The following is a 17,273-nucleotide window of genomic DNA, read 5'->3' on the forward strand; positions in this document are numbered from 1 at the left end:
ATAACATAAAGAGTAATGGCAAAATAATCGATTAAATATTTGCATTTTTATGCTAAAAACAGCATACTGAAAGCAAAAACAGATAAGCTATTTTTTAACACTTTGAAATTGAAGAAAATCCCAAAAAATTCTACGAAACTGGTCAAAACGCAATTTTTTAATATAGATAAAATATTGTATTCAACAGAGAAATAAATTAAAATTCTTACCTTGGGGGAGCCTTTGCCATGATTCATCATATGTATTAGAAAGTGTAGATTCATCCATAATACTGTCATCATAATATCTTCTGTCGTAGCCATGCGAAGAGCTGTAAATATAGCAAAGTATTCAGTAACTTTCAGACAATAAAAGCTTCTGATAGGGATGTTTATAAAACACATCCACTAGTTGAAACGGTCCAAAAGTAATTATATTCAATAATTTAAATTCTTGATTTTGGGAATAATTTTGTATGTTAGTTAAAAAAAATTAATCATTTTAAACAATTGTATTATAAAAGTAGAACTCAAAATGGCCATAAATTAATTTCTGAAAACAGTAAAAATAGATAACCAATCAAATCATTGGCTATCTATCATAATGGCACTGCATTTTCAATTAAAATCAACCGAATATACGTGTGGGCTTCTATGTGTTCTTAACTAAACATTTAAATTCGATACTCCATATTCGAAATAGCGGAAAGATCAGTTCCTTCAATCTAACCAAATTCAAAAATTCCATACCCTTCAACTTACATAAGGAGTAATGAAATGTGAGGCTATTCCGAAAAAAATTTTCAACTCATATCAGGTCTGTGATTATTAAGAGCCTTGTTGAGAGAAAACTTAATAGCTATAGCAGCAAAAAAAATTTTACTTGTAATCGTAATGGCTTTGATCGGCATATGATTGTCTTGATTCCCAATTCCTATCCGCTGACGGATCGGGTTCGTTAACCCTCGACCTTTCACTATAAACACTTCTCGTATCTTCATCTTCCGGACGTCGATGATATCGATAGTCATTGTAATACGAGTCATAATAATAATCTTCATAACCTCTTCTATGATACGCATCAGGATACCTGAAATAAAACGGAATAAGGACTTTTATGATTGAGTGAACAAAAACATAATTTACGAATTCTGTATAACTAAATAAGCTGGCATGGTATTGTTGAACCAAAATAGCGATGGGCATTAACCACTACCATAAGCTCACGAATCGATACATTATTTGAAGTTAAATTTACCTGTGATGTTGTTCATAATATCTATCGTTTCTTCTGTCGTAAGACTGATAGTATGGATCCCTTCTATCATAATCTGTTAAATAGGGAATAATATAATGGCAAATTAAATTTTATAGCGGTTTACAAAAAAGCAGATCAAAAAAGTGAAGTTGACTAGTTACAGAATAGGTAATAGGAAGTACGAATAAACAATAAAAACAACTTAATATGCATTGCAAATAATGTAATGCAGAATTACAGAAAAAAAAAGAAACGAGAGTCATTTGAACATATTCCAGAAAGACAAAATTTTGATGCAAAGTGTTCCAGAACAAACTGAAAGATTTGGGTACAATCATACACTGAGGATATAAAAATTAAATTAAAAAAAGAAATATTCTTCATTTTGTAGAAGTAATTAGAAAAGTTAGGGGATTCTGTGTTTTAGGCGACCCTGTACATTACAATATGTTTCTCTAACAGCATTTAACCAGCTATTTTAAAAAGCAAATCTCAATTTTATAGAATTTTTTTCAACTATGTGAACTTATACACAATATTTTTTAAATATAAATATCCAGTTTGTTCTCGTCTTGACAGTAAATTCCATACTAGTCTACAAGAAAACGATAAATTCAACACCTCATATACACTAGAGAAAAAAAACATGCATTCACATTTTTTTTTCAATTTAGATACAACTCTCAAGTAAGATTGATCAGATGAAAACAGGTTACCAAACACCTACCGGGTGACCCAAAAAATAGAGCCCATAAATTTGTCAATAATTCTACGAAAATGTAAAAATATAATTAACACTCAAACTTCTGTTTGTGTATGTTTATCATCCAGTACATTACCATTATAACCTTACTACTTTGAAGTAAATCTGGGAAGATTCTCAACAAGAAAAATTGTTTCAATATTTCTCATCTCACCGTGATATCTATCATCATAATATTTGTCTCTCGAATAATATCGGTCATATTCTCTTCCATAGTCCCTATCATCATATCGTCTTGAGTAGTTAGTAGCAGCTGGGTCCCCTTGCCTTAAAAACATATATTAATTATCATTTTAATTTGTGGACGTGATAGCCGAGCTTTGAGCCTAACTATATTAGCGTCACAGATAATAGATCTGGAATGTGAAACCCATGTCCATCACCACATCCACAGTGTAATTAAACTGCTTGCCCAACAAAGGATTGCAGTATTATTGGACACAAAGTGGACATATGGATCGTTTTGTTATTATGTTGTTGGTATTATTCTGCTCTTTATTACCTTATGAGTATGATCGCTTTTCTTATTCACTACTGGACCAATTGCTTTGAAATTTTTTAGTGGTTAAAAATTGTAGTTTTTGTTAAAGGCTATTACTTTTTTTAGGTACTAAATTTACTGTGGGATCTGATATTTCATCTAAAATGCGCTGTATAATTTGTAATTATGGGAACACATTTTTATGACACTGTGATGACTGTCTTCCACGTTTTTTACGACATCGTGGCAGCTGGTACGGGTGGTCTACTTGACAGATTGCATACTATGGCTTTTCGGAGTTCGTGTCCATATATTTGAGTATCGCTCTTGTTATTATTCAAAGTACTTGAATGATAAGCGAAAAATCGAACAAAATTTCGAAATTAAGGGTATTATTAAAAGCAAATCATTCAAATTTAAATTATTTATTGTATGTAAAGTTTTATCAATTTGAAAATGGCACGGCAAAAATGGGAAAATTTACAAATAAATTATTGTATGATTTATCCACATTTAAAAATATATCTTTAAATACAAATAAACTTGTTCTCTTAATCCCTAATTTGTTTACAGTATGTCCTTGTTCTATACTCACCTTGATGAAGGTCTCGAGTTGCGCTCAGAATTTGCTTTGGGAATCTCGTCGTATCTTGAATGTCTGTCATCACGATCTCTAGGATCCCATGATCTATCGCGAGAATACCTAGAATCCTCTCTAGGATCCCGTCTTTCATAATCATCTGGATGTCTCCGATGATAATCGTCCCATCTTGGATCCCGAGAATCTCTTGGATCTCGGGATTCACCTCGATCACTGTAGTGGTCACGGTCCGATTGTCCCCGATACCAAGAATCCTCATCTTGTCTGTGAGATTCAGAAGGATGTTGTCTTAAACTATTATCCTGGTCCCTAGAGGGGCCATCATCTGTTGCTTGCGGCAAATGCGTCGCAGACGATGAAGTGGGCAATGGTACAACTCTGTAAAAATACAACATTCACATATTTGTAAATAAAAATCAAACAATGTCAATAGCTACTGAAAAAGTAAGCTAAGCCAGCTTGAAAGCCAGCTAAGCAGAGGAAATCCAATAAACCATAAGAAGATTTCAATGTAGTCAAGTATGAAGTCAAAATACTGTAATGAATATGAAAGTTAATATTGATCATGAAATTTTAATAATTAGATACAAGGATACAAAACATAACCCAGGTCATTTCAAACATATTCTAGATAGAAACATAACTTCAAAGTGTTCTGGATAACTAAATCTTTTGGGTACAATCATACACAAACAGACGTTCACGTCTTTAGGGGTTAAATTAATTTTGTATTTAAGATATTCATGGCACAATTTATAGAAAATTCTACAACACAAAAAAGGTTCATGCTTTTTCATGCAGTTTTTCCATAAACCGTTTTATTAAATTGACCCAATAAATAGGAACAACGTTCCCTCTAAGCCAGGGGTCGGCAACCCCTGGCTCGTGTGCCACAATTGGTGAGAGGATTTCACATGGCGCGGCAAGCGATTTGGGCCATATCAAAATATTTATTTTCATAGTGCGTGTGCGTCAACATTCTACAATTGAACAAAAAATAACAAATCGAGAAATTTATCGAAAAAACATGCAATATTTAACTGCAATAGACGAGAGGCCGAATTCGGTACCCAGAATCGGTGTAGATAAGCGTGTGCAGTCGATCATCCCCTTTTTTTCAAATTTTCGGAAAACTGAAAAAGTCGCAAATACCGCGTGCGATTGCTTTTTGCTGAAATTCCTGATTGTTTTTATCAGCGTGTCGTGTTATTTAGGCAGTAAACACTTTTAGTTGGTGTTTATTCTTCCTGAATCACAACAATTATTTCATGACAACGATAATAATTACTTTATATCTGCCCAGAATTGAAATTCGCTGAGAGTTATTATACAATCAATCGAAACTAAATACAATTAGACATTAGGCATGTTTATCCCATATTTTTACATCAAAAGATTGAATGGTATTTCAGACTAATAATGTTCATATTTTGACGCAACAAGATGTAACCGCGAGTTACGTTGGACACAAAATTATATCAATATAGAAGAAAGTTTTAGATTCTCGTAGCTGTCATGAAATGAATATTTTACTGGAGAGAAAAGTTGGTATACGCTGAAAAACTCGGCCTTTTAACGAGCGCGTAATCGCTGCGACTGTTTCATAAGGGAATGGAAATTTTCGGTTTTGAAACACCCCCTTTCGAAAATTCTGACTGCGCGCCTGGCTGATTTTCATCATTCCACCGTGAGCTACATGTAACCCTAACAAAAACGACGAAATAAAGGCGTAGATGTGCACCAAGATGGCGGACACTGGAACGTAAAATGTGTACCAGGTTTGGGTTAAGGCATAATTTTATTCCAATTTTTCCTATTTCAGTTCTATTACGAGTTTGGGGACTAGCCAAATGACTCCTGTAGTATTTGTACCTGAAATTATGGCCTAACCCTAACCTGGTACACTACGTTCCGGTGTCCGCCATCATGGTGCACATACTGCGGGTGTACCAAAATAAATTTTATCTTCTTTAGTATTTATCGCGATTTCATTGTTTCTGGCTACAAAACTAATCGCGAGAGACCTTAATTAATACCTATTACTTAAGTCGTCCAAAGACAGGGCAGATGTAGAAATGCCGTATGCCGAAATCTCTCGTAAGCTAGTTTCCATGCACGTTATCCAATAAAATGAATTTGTTTCTCATCCGCTTACTATTCAAATCATGCAGTTGGCTATGCAAACCATACACATAAACATGTTTGGCACGCGAAGGTGCTCATTATTCATGAACTGGCACACCGAGTTCAAAAGGTTGCCGACCCCTGCTCTAAGCTGTGCGGCCGTGCAGCTGGCCGATCATTCCCGTGCAGTACTTTTGTTCTGCCACGCACTGCATAAGTATTAAAATGTTGTGTTCTTTTCTATTTTTTCTAATTTTCCGCGCAGACCTTTCTTTTAAAGCTCACATAAGCTTCTATTCCGCGTAACTAAGCAAGCTTTTAGAGGGAACGTTGAATACAAATGCCCTGAAATATTCAGCTCATACCTCTTATGCTCATGATTTAAATCAGGGGTGTGCAATATTTTTTGTCGGTGGAGCACATAACTAACATCTAGCTGGGCCACACAAAAAAATATAGTTTTTCCAAGTACATAACAAATTAAAAAAAATGATCACAACATAAGGTTTAACTTTAGAAACACAAGTGAAAACATTATATATATCTACCCGTTTGAGCGCCTTTTTAAACACTAATTGTACTAGGATTTTATGTTTAATAGAGAAAAATTTGAGTGTTGACAAGGGCCACACTAAATGGTTTGGCGTGCCGGGCTGTGGCCCGCTGGCACACCCCTGATTTAACCATTTCAAAATTATTTTAGCATACATGCTGAGGCATGTAAATTTCATTCCAAGTCTAGTACTATACTTGAAAACACACTGAACATATTTTCTATTCTTTCTCATGAAACTGGAAAGGTTACTTTTATAAGAGCAAAAATACTTTCGATTACGATAATATTTAAAATTAAAGATAAACTGCGGGATTAGGATTTTATGTTCGATGGAGAAAAATCTAATTGTCGACAAGGGCCACACTGAATGGCTTGACGGGCTGCGTTGTGGCCCAAGGGCACACCCCTGATTTAACCATTCATTGAATATAATATTATATAAGCATCTATCCTTAGTCATGCAAATTTGTTCCAATTCCCTTTCACTGATGCTGAAAACCACTTTCGATTACAGTAAAAGATATGTAATATAACTATATAAGCAGACTACCTCTCAGATGGTTGTTCTACTTCTGGTGGATTAGTATGTTCCTGGTTGTTAGTATTTACAGCAGCTGGTTGTGATTGATTTTGATCGGAGTGAGTGTTATATAAAGATCTTGATAAGTACGGGTCGCTGTTTACCTGAAGTATGAAAATTTTTAGATATGATTTAAAAAAAGAGAAATAGGGATTGATTATTATGGCGAACAATGACGTCCATTTGATCTTGAGTAGACTATTTGCTCGTCACCTCACTGAGGGTGTAACAATTGGGTTGGCAATGGTCCTTCGAAAAATAGTTCTTCGGCATCGCTAGATATTAGTTGGTGCTTGTTTTAATCCTTGTTCAGAGCGAAATGTGCAAATAAGCGTTTGACAAAAAAATATATAGATGTTATTGAAGCCGTAAAAATTCAGTGATTACATAAATCATGGTGAGCGGTGGATCAATCCTACACGTTCATTTCATATATTTGGATTCGCGACATTGTACAGCAAAACCAGAAGTGCAATGGCGAGCTTGTCCTCAACTATAGCAAAGAGAGTGAACAGAGATGAATAATTCCAAGTAAAAGTTTATTTAAGACCTCATTTTAAAAAAATATTTTATAAAATATTTCTACTTACCGAAGTAGGCTGCAAAACTGTCGGAATACTTGGAGCACTTGATACCGGAGGATTACCAGAATGCGGGATACTCGTCTTGAGTGCCATCACAGTATGAGTATTTTCAGCAGACGCTTGCAACCGAGTGGCTTCTCGTTCTGGTGGTGACTGAATAACATCGGGCTGAGATCTCGTGGAGGAAGCTTGTGTTGTGGAACCAGAGACAGCGGGTGGATCCGGTAAATACATAGTTCTATATCCCAGCGCTTGGCTATGTAAAGAATGGTTTGACGACAGTGGCACTGTAGCCCCAGTTCGGAGATTTTCACTGCCTTGTTCGCTAGGTAATGGTCGCACAATGTCTGGAATAGGTGGAATAAACGGTTCTGCAGCTGAAGCACTCACAGCAGCCCCCAGTTGACTACCAAGGTGTGACGAATGCATTGTATTTGTACCTAACACAACATAAACACATAGAAGAGCTTTAATATTACCAAAACGTTTATCAGCGTTAAATGATAATCGCTATATAAGTATGGCTTTTTCTGAAAACCTTACTACAGATTCAGTAGATAAACACTAACAGTAATACTAATAGCAACACTCGTAAACATATTCAGAAACTTTTAGGTAACTTTACAACAATCATAACTTACTGAAAGGATTCGATGTTGGGACGCTTGATTGTCTTGCGGCAGATTCCTGTGAGCTGGGAGGATTGGCCACAGATCCAGAAGGTATATTCCGATTTTGGGTAGTTCGGTTGGCTTGACTAGTAGCAGATCGTTGCGACGATGCATTACTGTTATTAGATCCTGTGCTCTGGCTCCGAATACGAGACTCAAAAGCTGAAGTTGGTGACGCAAAATGGTGTGGTCCCGGATCAACAACGTCCGATTGTCTCGGATGAAGTCCATCGGCTGGAATCGGACTTTCACTCACTTGGGGAGGGTCAGCTGTTTCAGGTTCAGGTTCTCCCATAGATGGCACTGACGTTAAAATTTGATGTTCCGATTGCTGATGTGATGTACTGGGCGTTGATAATTCTAATGATGCAAAATATAAAGTTGAAGGATTATATGAATACAAAGAAAAATTGAAGACAGTGATACAGGTACATATATACTGCTCATTATAGAATCCTAGATAGATAACTGACAAAAACAAAACAATTCTCATAAAAGGTAAGTGCAGGATGGCTAAATTAAGATTAAATTCTGTGTTTTGGCTGGAAATTAAAAAAATGGAATTCTGGGTTCAAAATATACACAACACACCTCATCAAACAATACATAAAAAAAATCAAAGTCGAAGTTGGAGTGAACATACCTATATTTTGATCGTTTTGACTTTCGTATGATTGTTGATTACTTTCAATTTGATAATCTGCAGCACTGTGTGGTGGTGGAGATCCCCTACTATATTCATTCAAATGTAAATTAGCCTGTCGAGTTTCAGGTGATAAAACAATATCTGGATGGTTTTCATGGCTCATAGGTCGTATCGATCCATTTTCATTGTTATTAATCGTATCGTCACCCTCCGAAAGTTTCAAATTTGAGAAATGAGACTGTACAGAATTAGTTTCCATGTGCAATCCTGGATTGTGCATCTGTTGGGGTGAGATGTGACTATCTACTGAAGCGCCAACAGGTTCGTAAAGTGATACTGAAGGTTGATGAAGTGGATGTTCTTCTGTTTGAGAATTCATATCAAAGACCTAAAATAAGAACAAAAAAGGACTAATCAATTTTCCTTGAGGTGCGCCACATTAAAATAATAAAGTATTTAGATCTCCCTTTGCATCGATTTAGTTCTAGAATCTTCCAAGATGTAGCAAAAGCAGAATTTACCTGAAATTTCGCCATAACCCACACAAGTTTTTACCTGTTGTGAATGTCCTTCTGCTAGATTATCTCTGTTGGTTTTGTCATCAGTTGAAATTATTTCTTCATATGAAAAAGTTTCAGGCTGTTGCATATCATCTAAAAGCAATAAAATCAGAAATAATTAGCAAACCCAATAACAGGAAAAATCTTGTCATGCTGTGAACGGGCTCTCAAATATCATATACAGTCATTCAGAAGGTTTTGAAACAATCATTATCATAAAATTAGCTTTAACAAAATCAGAAACTCAGCCGAATTATTCAATTTCCAATCATATACAGTAGTGAATGTCAAGTCACAATGGGGTATCTATTGAAGGAGTAAAAAAATGATGGCTTATTAAACATACCAGTCACAGCTTCTTCCGCTCGAGCCTCCTCCCTTTGTTCCAATCCTTCAGCACCTCTTATATCTTGTTGAGCATGTTCCAGAACAGTGACCTGATTGTGTTCATTCCAAGTACCCTAATTTTTGAAAAATTTGTTAGTATGTATAAATTGGAGTCATACTCAAAAACTAAATTGGATCTTTAAACTTATATACTTGACTTTATTTACGTAAAATGTATACATAATATACCTAGTTATTTGAATTTGCGGCTATATAAAGAGCATTAGTAAACGCCATCATTTGAAAATCGAAATATTTCGATGACATGTTCCAACAAATTCATTGACTTGATAGGGAACAATCTAAGCAAGAAATTATCAACTCATAATTCAGTAGAGTATAGACAACCTGTGAATGTAGGATATCATAATCTTGACTTGATGAAGCAGGTATCATCATATTGGATGGCTGATAAGCATCGACCTGGAATTCTCCACTTATATACGCATTTACTGGTTGCATTTGAGAAGGGACAGGACCTGAATAAATAATATTAATGTTTTGATATTGAACAAGAATTGAGAAATTATATAATTGAATTAGTTTTACCCTAATTTTCTATAAAAACTTGAAAGAAATTTGATACTCTGAAATGTTAGGTCTCTTTATAAATTCAGATGAGCATATTGTATAACATATTTCTTCTGGAATAATACGCAGTCACCCAAATCACAGAATAATTGTAGTTTCCATGCCTCAGACATACAGCTAATTTCTGTTCCCTCTTACGTCGCCGGCCTTTTGTTTTCCCCCAGAAGCCTTCCCAAGCAGACTTTGTATTGACTATATCTGGATTTATAAGTCCAAATCGAGTTTCAGTCGCAATGATACAATCTGCCGTTGCCCTTGACTCTGGGGTTTATGTATATGATCCCATACATATATATGTATACCCCATACCAAAGAGTAAACTATGTATTGATGGTGGACTGCCAAGCCAATAAATATGAAAGAATAAATGACAAATACTTGAAAAAGCTTAATAATGCAAATTTGAAACATTTATTACTTACCTCCTGAATAGTTTGTATCGTGATTGCTGTAAGCCATATTCATATAACTTTGATCACTTGTAACAGGATTATTGACATAATCTGTAGCATGAGTTCCATTATGCAGATCCATAGGATTAATTGGACTTACGCTTTCATACTGCATAAAAGTAATAACAAATGAATAATATGGAAACGAAATAGAAAATCTTGCATGTGAGTAAAGCAGTATATGAGAATCAAAAAAGGCCTTCAACTGACTAAGTTGTATTTAAATACTCTAAAATAGAACCTGAGTGAGATGCATACTTTATAATATATGTTGTTTTGATCAGTACATAAATGGTTAGAAGCCTGTATCAGAAGCCCCAAATAATATAAGCTAAGCTGGTGATGGGCAGTTCGTTTTAACCAATACCACATAAATAAAATCATGGTCACAGTGCAATCCAATACCAATTCTCACTATACATGATATATGAAGGAAAATAAATGATGAAGAGAGAAAAAGATGATGAAACAGAATAGGAAGCAAATCACAGGACTAAAAGCTGAAATTGAATGAATAATTTGGAAGTAGGCCTACATGATAAGAACAGGTTTGCTACGGTTAATAATATAGTAACATGGCACACAGACATAAATATTTCGAACTGAATATGAATATAAAACTGAGCGATGCAATGAAATATGTTTTTTAGCATTCCATATCCAATGTACACAGTTAATTCCACAAAATTTCCCTAAGCAAGAAGAAACAAAAATTTGTTTGAAACTAAGAAACACCAATGATACCTTGATTTCATTCTGTTCATCATGTTGTTCAGGCATGTGTGATTGTATATCCATAACATCAGGTATATTACCAGAATACTGATTTAACTGGGGACTAACAGAAGCAGGCTCGTGTTGAGCGGGGTTCATATAATTTTGGAGAGGAGTGTTATTCATTTCAGAATTCGGGACAAAGAGACCAGACGCAGTCGGATGAGTGTATCCATGTTGTCCAGAGGCTCCACCTGGCGGTGGAATTGTATTAGATAAATTCATTCCTTCCGATGCGACATAATGAGGATTGTAAGATTGAGCTGGTGGTGATATGTTAGATGCTTGGGGGAATAACGTATTAGCATTAGTAGAATAAAGTTGTGGTTCATATTGAGGAGCTTCAAGAGGCATATCTGCAAATAAAATACAGAAAGTTAAGTTACCGTAATTACCTGACTCATTACATAAAAGTGCTCATGACAACAGAACATGGCAGAAAGTGGAATATCATTTTGCATCTAAAATGGTAAAATATTTCTTATTGAGCGTAATATATACATATACTTACAAAGCCTAATATTCAGATACCATGTAAATTAGTTTTAATATACAGATAACCAAACTATCGATTTACTGATCGGAGTGACATATTGCACAATGATACTGCAGTATACGGGTAATTTTTTAGCACAAAAATACTATATCTTTAATGAATGTTGTTTTAAACGAATAGTTTCATAGCCAAATACTGAACCAAAATGATCCAATGTGGAATGTTTGAGAGATAAATGAATCAACAATAAAAGTTATAAATAATGATAAATATGAATATCTGTAGTATTAGTATTTACCGTAAGTAAAATTTTTCAGTTTATTTATATTATTTTAAACAATGGTTAAAGTGTTTACATACGAATATTAAGATTAATACTACAATGTAAACATTCTTAGGAATAATTGATATTTCGCTAATTAAAGTCTCTTTCGGCAGTAAATCTTACCATTGACTTTCTGATGTGGAACATGTGCTGGTGATGTGTGTTGACTTGATGAAGCAGACGAATTAGAATCAACTCCACCAAAATATGCTTGAGTACCTGTTGACAATAGGGTATGATATACAGACAAGAAAAATCAATATAAAAGTACTTCAATATTCCACAATTCAACTACATGGAATAAAAAATTGATTTACTACATAACAACAAATTGGAATTAAACAGAACTAGGGATGTCCAAAATGTACAAATATCTTTAAAACAAGCTAAGTCGAATGAATTTTATTTTTTGATTTTAGGAATAATTTAGTATATCTTAATTTGGAATTTAGTATTTTTTAGCATCTGACAATGAGACAAGAGATAGACTGTTTTATTTCCTATCTGCATAATTATTACAGTTTACAGAACGTTTTATGGGAACCGATTAGGGTTGCTATTTTGGGACTGCAGACTGTCATTACAGTTAATTAACTTGCTCAAAACAAAATTAGCACAATCAGTACTACTGTTGCAATCCTGGGAAATTCCTCGGCCTTTTTTCAATCCTGATCCCGAAGTTATTTTGAATATAATCCCGGAATTAAATATGTGACATATTGCTATTCTAAAACAGTTTTCACTGTGCATTTCGTAAATTGTACGCACTAAACACAATCAAACCTACGGAGGTTCAGCGTGCATTTTCAGCTTTTGGATTTTTTGCCAAAAAAAAAATCGTCTTAATGATGACACTCTCGATGCTACTATGATATTGCGCCAGTTTCATAAGAAATAAACACGACTGCTTATAATATTTTATGTGTGTGTGTGTGTGTGTGTTTTTAATTTTCAGTTTTGTTAATTTTCAATTGTTTGTGGATTACATACAATCAATTATATTCGTGTTAAAGTACAGTATTGTTCGAAATATACTTTTTTTAAAAAAATCTACCTTGCAAACCCATTGTGTTATCTCCCATAGAAGGTCCATTCATATGATATTGTTGTTGCTGGGAAGACTGAGGCATGACATTCATTGAATTCCACGGACTTGAAGCCGCGCCACCATAATCATTTGGATTATAGAACATTGGTGTTGGTTGGGGCGGTGGTGCAATACTTGATTGAGGTTGAATTTGACCTAATGGATTAGTAGATGCAGCCATATCGGGATGGTACAACCCTCCTTGTCCAGAGCTAGGTGTTACAGATGGCCCTGAAAAGATAATCAATTTAAAAGTGTAATTCTTCATTACAGAAAAGATTAATATATCATATAAAATATATATATGAGTAATATGTATTATTAATACCAGACTAAGACTAGCAAAATACATTGATTGTTAGTACGGTAATTGACTCTTATTATATTACAAATGAATTGTCAATAAAATACGACTCCCTTTAAAGAAAACAAAATCATTTTCGGAATCGAAACATTTGTCACAATTAGTTTGGGACTCAATAATTAAACTAGGTTACAATATTTAGAAAAACCCAACAAATAAGAACACCAACAATAGTCTTTTAAAACATCTTCCTATCAAGCAATGCGTCATAGTAAATGAGGCATGAAAAAAAGAAGCCTATTTATGTTTATAATTCAACAGAAAATGAATAAATTCAATCATGCACACTGGTGCAAATCTATGCATGCCAGGACCACTAAATCCTTGCCCATAGTAAATAATAAGTAAGAGGTCAAAAATAGTCTCATGTTGGAATCTCAAGCCAAACACTGTCTCAGTGGCAAAAACATCACTGCCTTATCAGTCCTAAGCTTTCCTCACGAAAATTGCATAAAACCATTCCAATGAAAAAAAAACTCAAAAATATTTTACACTTTTTGAGATATCGACTACATACTGAACTGAAGCAATCACAAACAAGACAGTATGATATCAGAAATCAAGAACTGTATAAAAACAATCATTTCATGTGATCATTTTTCACTATTCAAATTTTTGCCAAGAAAATTTCAAATAAATATCTGAAAATTCTAAACCAGACTGCCATTCCATATATATTTAGTTTTTCATTACTTACCTTTTAATGTAGGATACATCTCATAAAGAGCATGAAAAAGCCACCTACGCAACTGTACTAAATGAAATAACTTTCTGACAGCAGCAATAAACTTAAAACGAGCTTCAATATCATTTTGATGTGCCATTCAAAATATTAGCAACATGACTGAGTTTTTACAGATCATTAAAACAAGACCTTGTATAAGATAAGATTACAGAAATAAAAAACTTATGTAAAATCATTTGGATAACAAACGTCCATTTTTAAAATAAGTAAAAGGGGAATAGATGAAGTCAAGAGAAAGGACAAATATATAACTATGTCATCAATGTGCTAACAGAATAATGTAAATCTAAGACATATATACAAAGACAAGGTCCCCCTATAAGAAATCTTGATAGGATTTTTCTTATTTACAAAAATGAAGAGAAGCCATTAAATAATCCTAATTATATGGTGAACGACTGCGTATCATCCAGCTTTTACTCCAAGTAGTGTACAAGTATTTCTAAACAAGTAAACAATTGAAGATGCATAGACATGATGCATTTGATTTTGAAGACCATCAAGCAATTCCGAAAAACCATGGAGGGAGTACAATTCTACTATAACAGACAAAAACAATATCTGTTTTTCGACCTTCACACATAATTCGCTGAACCGAAAAACAGATTCTTAATTAACAAATATTACTATGTAAATCAAGATGGATACTCAACTATATAGTGAACATATTCTAGTCAACTAATAAGTGATTTCATCTAGGTTCTTAAATCATCAGTGCATTATTATCAAGTTATGAGATGATTCTAATAGGTTAACAAAACAACACGATAAAAGCATCAATATATAATTCCAGTCATTGAAACATGTTTAAAATAACTATTCCTGAATCTTAACAATTCAACACACATCATCCTATCATCAGAAGAGTGAATAAATGCTTCTGTTATATGAATATATGCATATCATAATAATCAGTGCATTTTTATGAATGTGAGACAACAGTGCAAAGTGCAAACTTGCTGGGCTGTGACAATTTAAACATTAGTTAGCATTTAATAAACAGGAGTTTGTCAATGATTGTTAAAGAAACTGTAACTGTAAGATTGGCATACCAAGGCGACTAAAATATAGCTACGGTTCTTTAATTACTTTTAAGCATTCATTTATTTTAACCAAATGAAAAAAATTGATTGGTAATAAAGAGAAAAAAAAAGAAATCATTAATAACCCCTTAGACTGTGACTATTTTAGAATATTTAAAAACAAGAGTTAATGATTTGACATCCATATGTTTAGGAAATTGAATGATAGCACATATACATAGGAACATGGAGCATAATCTATCTATGGAGAAGATTTTGATGGCGAATCACATCATGAAGGCGGTATATCAAAAATTAATTACCGGTAAGTAGTGATTGATACCGGTTCTGGCTCCTTTCTTTAAGATTGGATGGGAAATAATTATACAACTGAGACCAAACTGAATTTGTGTAAATTGACATTCATTTGAAGCAATACTCATGTACAGTTTATTTTCAAAAGAATATAACACACCTGAAACTACTAAACACTGAATACTGATGAATATAGCTTTCCTCTTTAAACTAGCCATGAAAAGGCCAAATGTAATCCATGTAAATGATTATACTCTTTTAGTGTGTTATGTTCCAACAAGAATACATAAAAATATACTTAGAAACCCTGGTACAAGTGACATCAAGTACTCGTATATAAAGACACACGCTTACTGAAATTATTATATAAGAATACCAAAAAATACCTCATGGTGGATTTTAAAACTGATACTGGGAAACTATCTAGCAGCATTTCATCATTTTTTTTTCCAAATCAAAACAAAATAATAAGTAAAACAAAATAGATTTTACGCATATAACAAAATATTCATTCCTGACATATGAAGTGATAAAAACTTACCATGAAAATAAGGTTCCTTCTCTTCTGAAGACATTGTTCTTTACATCACTAAAATAAATTAACAAAGACATTTTAAGAATCACAAAAGAACAGTAAAAAATTATAAAAATTGTCCAGTCATTTGGAACAAGGGTCTGAATGCTCTATCGCATATCACTTTAATCATGAGTGTGCAACAGGCAGCCCACACCCTGGCGCGCCAAGCTATTCAGTGTCGCCTTGTCCACGCTCAAATTTTTCCCATCGGGCATAAAATCCTAATCCGACATGTTAAAAAAGGCACTCAGATGGTTAGAAATACATACCGTAATATTTGTTTGATCTTGTCGCTGCGTGCTTTTATTACTGAAGGCTAAGCAACAGCCACATTCTCTTCTCTTGCCTTTCCAGTTTGGAAAAACTAAATTTTATTACTGAAAACTTATAGATTGGAAATTGTTCGTTCACTCTTGTTAATAAACATAAAACTTGAAATTAATCAATATTATTTCTCTTCTAATACATTTATCAGTATATTAACACCGGTAATAATGTGAAACAATCCAATACATACCTCCACTGTATACTCTTTCCTGTTGAAATTTTGTGTGTGAAATTACAGCATTATTGAAATCAGATGTAATAAGATTCAGAACAAAGTAATGATATACTAGGTAAAAGACTTAGGTATAATATGTTATTATCTGCTTAGAAGTTTTGAAAAATAAAATATAGAATTATGAAACGCTCAATATAAAATAATATATAAACTTTATCTAGTATGAATCACTCTAAACAGTAAACAGAGTCTAATAATATTACAAAATTGATTGTGAACATTTTGAATTTTGACTCTATGAAGGCTGCCAACACCACCTTGGTTGTATCACTTAGTTCAGTGATTGCCAAACTTTTTTTTCACGACCACAATTTTCATAAAATCGAGGCCTACAGATACTCGCGAGTCGCGACCCCACAACTAGAAACGTTAATAAGCAACTTCAAAAATCAGTATATCAATTTAATTACCTGAAGGGGAAAAAATGTGTCAGTATATTGACTGCAAGTGAAAGTTGACGGTGAACATTGGCCCAAAAAATATATGAACGAGTCCGGCAATGAGCCGGAAAATCGGAGAAACTCAGAAGATTCAATAACATATGGAAATCTTTTAGATCAGAATCACAACCATTCTTTGGCGAGACATAGAGGCACTTGATAAAATGAGGTAGATTGAAGGAAGCGTACGATACTTCGGAAATAGTAAGATTGCTTTTAGATATACATAAAATTCAAATCTTATTTTTATTTTTAGTTTAATATTACAGTACAGATTGCTCCATTATTAATTCGAAAGTAAAACAGAGAATGAAAGTAAAATAGGAAAAACGTG

The 17,273-nt window shown here is 33.8% G+C and overlaps 1 protein-coding gene across 9 annotated transcripts in view; it reads right to left on the reverse strand.

The window, feature by feature from the left end:
• The window catches only part of LOC120345146 (uncharacterized), a 42,992-nt gene extending 26,379 nt beyond the window's left edge, over positions 1–16,613 (reverse strand). For all 9 annotated transcript variants that reach the window (XM_078113237.1, XM_078113240.1, XM_078113235.1 and 6 more), the window contains exons 1-18: positions 16,455–16,613; positions 15,902–15,949; positions 12,882–13,145; positions 11,951–12,046; positions 10,977–11,362; positions 10,203–10,341; positions 9,538–9,668; positions 9,149–9,263; positions 8,798–8,895; positions 8,240–8,630; positions 7,567–7,956; positions 6,932–7,365; positions 6,312–6,445; positions 3,076–3,459; positions 2,154–2,266; positions 1,237–1,309; positions 862–1,068; positions 210–310 (exon numbers count right to left, since the gene is read on the reverse strand). In XM_078113237.1, coding sequence (XP_077969363.1) covers positions 210–310; positions 862–1,068; positions 1,237–1,309; positions 2,154–2,266; positions 3,076–3,459; positions 6,312–6,445; positions 6,932–7,365; positions 7,567–7,956; positions 8,240–8,630; positions 8,798–8,895; positions 9,149–9,263; positions 9,538–9,668; positions 10,203–10,341; positions 10,977–11,362; positions 11,951–12,046; positions 12,882–13,145; positions 15,902–15,935 — 3,490 coding nt within the window. In that variant the 5' untranslated portion in view covers positions 15,936–15,949; positions 16,455–16,613. The remainder of the gene's footprint in view (positions 1–209; positions 311–861; positions 1,069–1,236; positions 1,310–2,153; positions 2,267–3,075; positions 3,460–6,311; positions 6,446–6,931; positions 7,366–7,566; positions 7,957–8,239; positions 8,631–8,797; positions 8,896–9,148; positions 9,264–9,537; positions 9,669–10,202; positions 10,342–10,976; positions 11,363–11,950; positions 12,047–12,881; positions 13,146–15,901; positions 15,950–16,454) is intronic.
• Positions 16,614–17,273: the final 660 nt, after the last annotated feature.

The sequence above is a fragment of the Styela clava genome, chromosome 5 (genome assembly GCF_964204865.1).
Source record: "Styela clava chromosome 5, kaStyClav1.hap1.2, whole genome shotgun sequence".
Classification (NCBI taxonomy): Eukaryota; Metazoa; Chordata; class Ascidiacea; order Stolidobranchia; family Styelidae; genus Styela; species Styela clava.